Source organism: Saccostrea cucullata, unplaced genomic scaffold, assembly GCF_032062105.1.
Source record: "Saccostrea cucullata isolate Sc308-1 unplaced genomic scaffold, CSIRO_AGI_Scuc_v1 ctg773, whole genome shotgun sequence".
NCBI lineage: Eukaryota > Metazoa > Mollusca > Bivalvia > Ostreida > Ostreidae > Saccostrea > Saccostrea cuccullata.
In genome coordinates this window covers 202,634-209,940 of record NW_026928493.1, presented here as the reverse complement: position 1 = coordinate 209,940, position 7,307 = coordinate 202,634, and the positions used below count along the sequence as shown (strand labels likewise).

The following is a 7,307-nucleotide window of genomic DNA, read 5'->3' as shown; positions in this document are numbered from 1 at the left end:
AGAAGCTAAGATCAGAACAAGCAGGGTTCCCCCAGGACAGATCATGCACAGATCAAATTGCCACACTACGCATTATCACTGAGCAGTTCCTTGAATGGCAGTCCCCTCTTTACTCAATCTTCGTGGACTTTGAGAAGGCCTTTGACAGTGTGGATAGGTCAACCAGCTGGACATTAATGAGGCATTATGGAATTCCATCAAAGTTCATACGTATCATCAGGAATTTGTATGACGATGCCACCTGTCATATTATCCATAATGGGAAGCTCACAGATCCTTTCAATGTGGAAACAGGAGTAAGGCAGGGCTGCATCCTCTCACCTACCATATTTCTGATAGTCATTGACTGGATCATGCAGGAAACAACAAAGGGCAGTAAAATGGAATCCAGTGGACCTTCACAAAACAGCTTGAGGACCTGGATTTTGCAGATGACATTGACCTGCTCTCGCACAAGCTACAAGACGCTCAAGAAAAACTTTCAAGATTGGCCCAAAAGACTGGCCTTAAAATAAATACCAAGAAAACCGAGGTGATGAGAATTAACAACAAACAAGAGACATCAATTCAGTTAAATGGGGAGAACATCAAAGAAACTGACAGATTCACCTATCTTGGGAGTATTGTTAACAAGGAAGGTGGAATAGATGAGGACGTCAAAAGCAGAATTAATAAGGCAAGACATGCTTTCCACACCCTGGAATTCTAAAGCTCTCTCCATCAACAGCAAAATCAGGATTTTTAACACAAATGTTAAAGCAGTTCTCTTGTATGGTTCCGAGACCTGGAAAATTGCTACAACAATAAACAGCAAATTACAGTGTTTTATCAACAAATGTCTCCGCCATATCCTTAACATCAGATGGTCTGACACCATATCAAACAAAAGCTTATGGGAGAGAACCAACCAAAATCCTATAGATATCGACATAAAGAAGAGAAAATGGGACTGGATAGGACACACCTTACGCAAACCCTCAAACAACACCACTAAACAAGCTCTGGATTGGAATCCACAAGGAAAGAGGAGGGTTGAGAGACCAAGGCAAACCTGGAGGAGATCTATAGAAATGGAAGCAAAAGAAGCTGGATTTACCTGGACCCAACTAAAAAGGATAGCCCAAAACAGAGTCCAATAACGCGGTGTGGTTGCGGTCCTATGCTCCCCAAGGAGTGAACAGGATAAGTCAAGTTAGTCAAACTATAGGATACTGTTGTTATCTGTAGCCATACAGGTAACTGTACCAAGCTGTTTAATGTTTCATATCTGTGACTTTTCAGGCCAAATATTAACTCAGATTTTTGTTTTCGAGAGGGGGGGGGGCACCACGATGACTTTTATACATGTAGTTAAGTTATATTCACTTAATAGCTCCGCAATTTCTAGGGACACCCCTTCTAGATCCGCGCAAGCATGCAGTATGTTTGACCTTAAGGGACTCCGACCCTCAGCCAGGAAGGACAACTCTTTAATTTATAATTTAATTCAAAAAGTCTTTATATGAAGCTTGAAAATTAAATCTTTTCATGCAACAATTTTCATTATATGCCACTCAATGTGCTTCAAGGTTCTTTGAACTTCTCAGAAAGGTCTAATTAAAAGTAGAAATTTTTATCCCTAAAAAGCATTTTTAGATACCAATGTTTATTAACATGATATGAAATTAGAAGTGATTTATGGAGCTTTGCAAAGAACCTTGAAGCACATTGAGAGGCATATAATGAAAATTGTTGCATGAAAGTATTTAATTTTCAAGCTAAATTTAAAGACTTTTTGAATTAAATTATAAATTAAAGAGTTGTCCTTCCTGGCTGAGGGTCGGAGTCCCTTAAACGGGTTTCTTTGTGTTCTAGGGATTTTTATGCCCCCGTTATCGAAGATTCGGGGGTATATTTAGCTTTTGCCCTGTCCGTCCATCTGTCTGTCCGTTTGTCTGTTTGTCCGCAAAAACTGTAACCTTGCCCATAAGTTTTGATTTAGTGGAACTATGACTTTCATATTTCACAGGTGTATTCCTTGTGACAAAACCTTTCTTTGGGTACCACTAAATTTGACCTTTTGACCTTGACCTCGGAGTTTGACACACTTTTACACTAAAATTCCAAGCTTTTACTTTAGCCAAAATTTTTTAAACGTAGATACTAGGACTTTCATACTTCACATATGTAATCGTTATGACAAGAACATTCATCGGATCCAACAACTTTGACCTTTTGACATTGACCTTGGAGTTTGACGTACTTTATAAAACAAACATTGACCATAACTTTTGAAGGGTTAGGGCTAGGGCTTGCATATTTAATCCTTGTGACAAGACATTTCATAGGATACCAACTATTTTGACCCTTTGACCTTGGAGTTTGACCCACTTTTTAAGAATTTTAACCTTGGCCATAACTTTTGAACAGGTGGCCCTAGGGCAATGGTTCACATGCACCGATAATATTTGATTTTACAGTACCTATTTTTTCACCCCACGATAATATTTGATTTTACTATTTTTTAAGGTTCTGTAGCCCAAATCAGTTAATGGAACCTTTTTTTTTTTTTTTTAAATCTGCAATTAAGAGAATCGTCGATGAAAATCCACAGTCAGTCGTGAATGAGAACAACACGTGGAATAAACCTTTTTTTTTTCTTTAAATCTGCAATTAAGAGAATCGTCGATGAAAATCCACAGTCAGTCGTGAATGAGAACAACACGTGGAATCCAAGATTTTTACCGATTTGTTATATGCAGGGGATATTGGATGTTTGGAATTCATTACAAATTTTAATGGGCTAACTAATTAGTTTGAATATGTCAAAGTTTTTCGTGTTTCCGTTTATAATTTTATAGTCTGCTGAAAATGTAAAGAATGCTTCTGTTTTTAGTATGTAATAAATCTAAAAATCAATTTTCATCACCGTTCTCATTAAAATGCATAGTTATAATGTTCACAGGGAGATTTCAATGACAGATTGAATCGGGTTTTGTTCAGTTTGGTGACGCGGCCTCAGCGTCTCAAGCTGTGTTAAGACAAGGGATTACCGAAGATGATACAGAACACGTGTTACACTAGACAAGGTGAAATCAACCTTGTAAAAAAAAATCAAACCAGAATCCGTCGTGGCGGGAGCAGTGATATCAATTAAAGGGAAAAATATTTTACAAGATTGAATATTTGTAATAATTTAAAGTTACTGGTCATCTCCGAATAAATGCAATTTTAACATCAAGGTCGAGAAAATTAAAGGGTTTCACATCAGCCTATACACCTACAGGTGCTAAAGCCGAAGAAGGGGGAGGTACTACATGTATATGTATACTAGAAAACATAGGTGTAGTGACCCTACAAAAAAGTCAAGTCAATTTTTATGCTTGTGAAATTGTCAAGGAAATCTTGCTTGGTAATTACCCCTACCTTAAAAAATTGTGCCTCCCCTCAAACGGAAATTGTTACCTGTACGATGTGTATCAGATTTGTCATAATATTTTAAATAAACATAAATTGAAGAAGAACGATCCAAGCAACATCATATACAAATAAAGATTTTAAAGATAAGATTCTTGCTTCATCTGAAGAATTAGCATTTCAAAATTAGCGACATTGCAATAATTGTGCAACAAAAAATATCAGACATTTTGATCATCAAATACGAAGAATATACACTTATTAAAATTGCCTTTGAGGATTAAATCTGTGTATAAATACTACACATGTAAAATTGATGAACTGACACATCCCCAAATCAATTTTAACATCCTCCTGTGCTCTCCCATTGTACACGTATAACATCAAAATAATAGAAAATAAATCTCAGTCCATAGAGATAGTCAATAACGGAGTTCTTTTTGTCTATGTGTCACATAATTTTGCAGGACCTACTCCGGTTACTATCGTAGAAACGTGTCCGCGTCGTAAGAAATCGACGCACCAGGTGGAGAGGATTCGATTGGATTTCGCGGATCTTGTTTCGTGGCGATCACATTCCTTTATAAGAAAGATTGGGACAGTGATGCGTCCACTTACATTTATCTTTTGATTTTACATCATCTTATCAAGGTAAGACAATTTTAAGTAAACAAGTATTCAATGAAATTACGCATGTTATTTATAAATCATTTAATGTTGCTTTAATGAAATTAAATTTTTACAGCATTTCAGCAAGAGTAGTAAAACTTTGAATTATGATTTAATTTTTGTTTTCTTGTACAACATTTACTTCGACCAGTTCAAACACCTCTGTTATTTACTCAAAACAAAATGCACGAAAGAGCAATCAGAGGGAAATTTTTTAAAGTGTTATTTGTTTTAATCACAGGCCCGACATGGCAGCTTTGTTTCTCTTCATCGTCCTCATCGCGGCAGTACAAGGTCACAAAAACTACACAGTAACAGAGGAGGCCTGGTTTGACGTTGAAATCAAAGACTTCGATGGCATCGGCGAGGACTACAGGGGAAGGTTCGTCGTAGCATTGTTTGGAGACAAGTGCCCGATGACAACAATGAACTTCCAATCATTAGCTAAAGGATACAAAAGGGGCTCAGTAAGTACCCACTACTATACCATGCATAATTCAGCCTTGCACCGAGATCAAAATGTCGATACGATTTGATGGGGAAGGACAAGGGGTTCATTGATATTTTCAAGAAAATAAGGTATTCTACAATGTATGGTACGGATAAAATGCTCACTACACAACAATGTACATTTGTTAACTTACAATTAACGAATGTCTTTCAAAATTTTTTTTAGTGCAGTGTTGCTTGAATAATTGATCTAGAGTTCGGTTAGAGGTATAGTAAGGGCTAGGGATATAACGCTCTGTGTAGGGTAAAACTAAGACAAGGTTAGGATCGAGTTAAGGTGATGCTTAAGATTAGGGTAAGGGTAAGGGCTAGGGTAAAGTATAGGGTTAGAGCTAAGGTAAGGGCTAGGGTAAAGTATAGGGTTAGAGCTGATGTAAGAGCTCGGGTTAACGCTAAGTATAGTGTTAGAGTTGGGGAGAATTTGGGTAATGTCGTTAGTGTTATTGATAGGTTTAGTGATACAGGCAGGGTTGTACTCTAACTTCTGGTTTAGAGATATTTGAATATCTTGGTGTATATAACAAGTAGGATTCATCGTAAAATAAAGCCATGTCCGTTAAATTGAGGGACTGGGGCACGGGGCGGGGGGGGGGTCTTCTTAGATACAATACACGAACTTTTAAAAGATTTTATTCACATAACTATTATTTCAATGAATAATATTTCTATAAACCATAACAAGATGTCTAAAAATACAAAACCAGTCATTGATAACAAGTAGTCGGGGATCAATGGATTGAACATTACGAAAATATAATGTAAACTTACAGCTAAGATGAGTCTCATAAGTCTTTACAACGATCATAATTCACATACATGTGTATTTACAATCGATTGAGAAATTTCAATAGTCTGATTGAGACGTGGAGTAACAGCTGTTTATATACTTCGATCTTCTGAAGAACAAAAGGAAAGCGGGAACTGCCGCGAGTGTAGACGTGGACATATCAACACGTGGACAGGGAAAAAAATGTCCTCCATCAGATTTATTCTTGATTTAGTTTTTCTATTAAACAAATACAAACAAAAAAAACTTACAAAAATAAATAAATAAACAAAAAATATTTAAATATTTTTAAAAAAAAAAAGAGAGAGAAAAAAAAAACATAACCCCAGCACATCTTTAAAGCAACAATTTGTACTTTATATGAGTATTTTCTTAAACTTAGTAGATATAATTTTGATTACAGAAAACATTAACATACAAGCGATCGCTGATCCACAGAATCGTTCCCGACTTCATAATTCAGATGGGAGACATCACAGTCGGCGACGGAACTGGAGGTACCTATAATCCCCACTTCTCAAAACATTTTGATTCCCTCCATCATGTCAAAGACTGTATTTAAAGAATGAGGAAAATGAAATTCCTCCTCTAGAAGCAATAGTTTTCTTTTTGTAGATTTTGCTTGTTTTTTTTTTCTGCATTTTGCAAATTTCTACAAGCCAGTAACGAACACCTTTTGCATTGTTATTCAAATCATGTACAAATACATGTTTATAAGCACATTTATATGACCTGCTGGACAAACATTCATTGTGCCTATTCTAAAGGAGGTCTACAATTTATAATCATTTAACCTTTCAGGCGAGAGTATCTATGGACCAACCTTCGTTGACGAGAACTTTGAGCTCAGTCACAAAGCTGCTGGGTATGTTTCTATGGCTAACCATGGTCAAGACACCAACGGATCCCAGTTCTTCATTTTACTGAACAAAGCTAGATGGCTGGATGGCAAGCACGTCGTATTTGGAAAAGTTATCAAAGGAATGGTAAGTTACTTCAAAAGTTAAAAATGTACTAGTACAAGTATTGCCAACGTTTTTTCCAGCTTTGTGTCGAAAACATAAGTTCGATTTTTCGAAACTTCTTCTTTTCAAAGTATTTTCAAATGTTTTATATTTTCTAGGACGTCATCCGAACCATTGGAGAAACCCCCACAGACAGTAGAACAGCGGTCCCCAAGAAAACGGTCAAAATCATCGACTGTGGAATCGTGGGAATCGAAAAGAAATACGAACTGACGGAGGCACAGGCTGAATCTAACGATGACTTGTAAATCATAAGTTTACAACATTACGCACATTCAAAGTCATACCATCAAAAATAAACATTGCCATCATCATGTGATCTCATGGACTAAAAGTTTTACATGATATACCCTCAGTTTCTGTCAGTATTTGAGTTTGTATTTTTTGTTGTAATGAGTTGTACGTGTATTTCTTCATTTTACATTGTTTGCATACAAGTTTCTCCCTAGTTGTGTAGATAGGTTAATATTTAATCCTATTGGTGAGAATCAGCGCTGCCTATGAGGCCTTAACAGAGATGATGTATGTAACGGAGGGTCCACCTGCGGTACGGTACTTACTTTACCAAAGCTGGGCTGTAAAAATCTGTAATAAATATATACATATGACGGTCGATAGATCTGTAATAAAAGTGTCTGAACGAACTTAAGAGAATTTTGTTTTTTTAAAAAAAGAATTCTACAGATAATGCTTCGCATGTTTTGTTGCGATGTGTCCAAAAAGCGTAAGTTAATTTTTAAAACTGTATAAGTTTACAAGCCTCCCACGTTCACCTGAGACCATGTCTATTTAATATCAACACTCTCTTTTAGTTAACTTAAGAAGTGATCAGGACAAAAATGTGGTGATAACGAGATAGTGAAGTACAAATCCTTGTACACCTGCTGTCAAAAATGTAAACACTTGCTGTTTATACCTTG

General features: G+C 36.4%; 2 protein-coding genes across 2 annotated transcripts; both read left to right on the top strand.

The window, feature by feature from the left end:
- The first annotated feature begins 647 nt into the window (after positions 1-647).
- On the top strand, positions 648-1,139 carry LOC134277754 (uncharacterized). Its single transcript, XM_062760065.1, has one exon. It carries the CDS (start codon positions 648-650, stop codon positions 1,137-1,139), a length of 492 nt encoding a protein of 163 aa, XP_062616049.1.
- Positions 1,140-3,959: 2,820 nt separating this feature from the next.
- LOC134277760 (uncharacterized) lies at positions 3,960-7,031 on the top strand. The gene is made up of 5 exons (XM_062760071.1): positions 3,960-4,047; positions 4,307-4,532; positions 5,766-5,859; positions 6,164-6,348; positions 6,486-7,031. Exons 2-5 carry the CDS (start codon positions 4,314-4,316, stop codon positions 6,633-6,635), a joined length of 648 nt encoding a protein of 215 aa, XP_062616055.1. The 5' UTR covers positions 3,960-4,047; positions 4,307-4,313; the 3' UTR covers positions 6,636-7,031.
- The last annotated feature ends 276 nt before the right edge of the window (positions 7,032-7,307 follow it).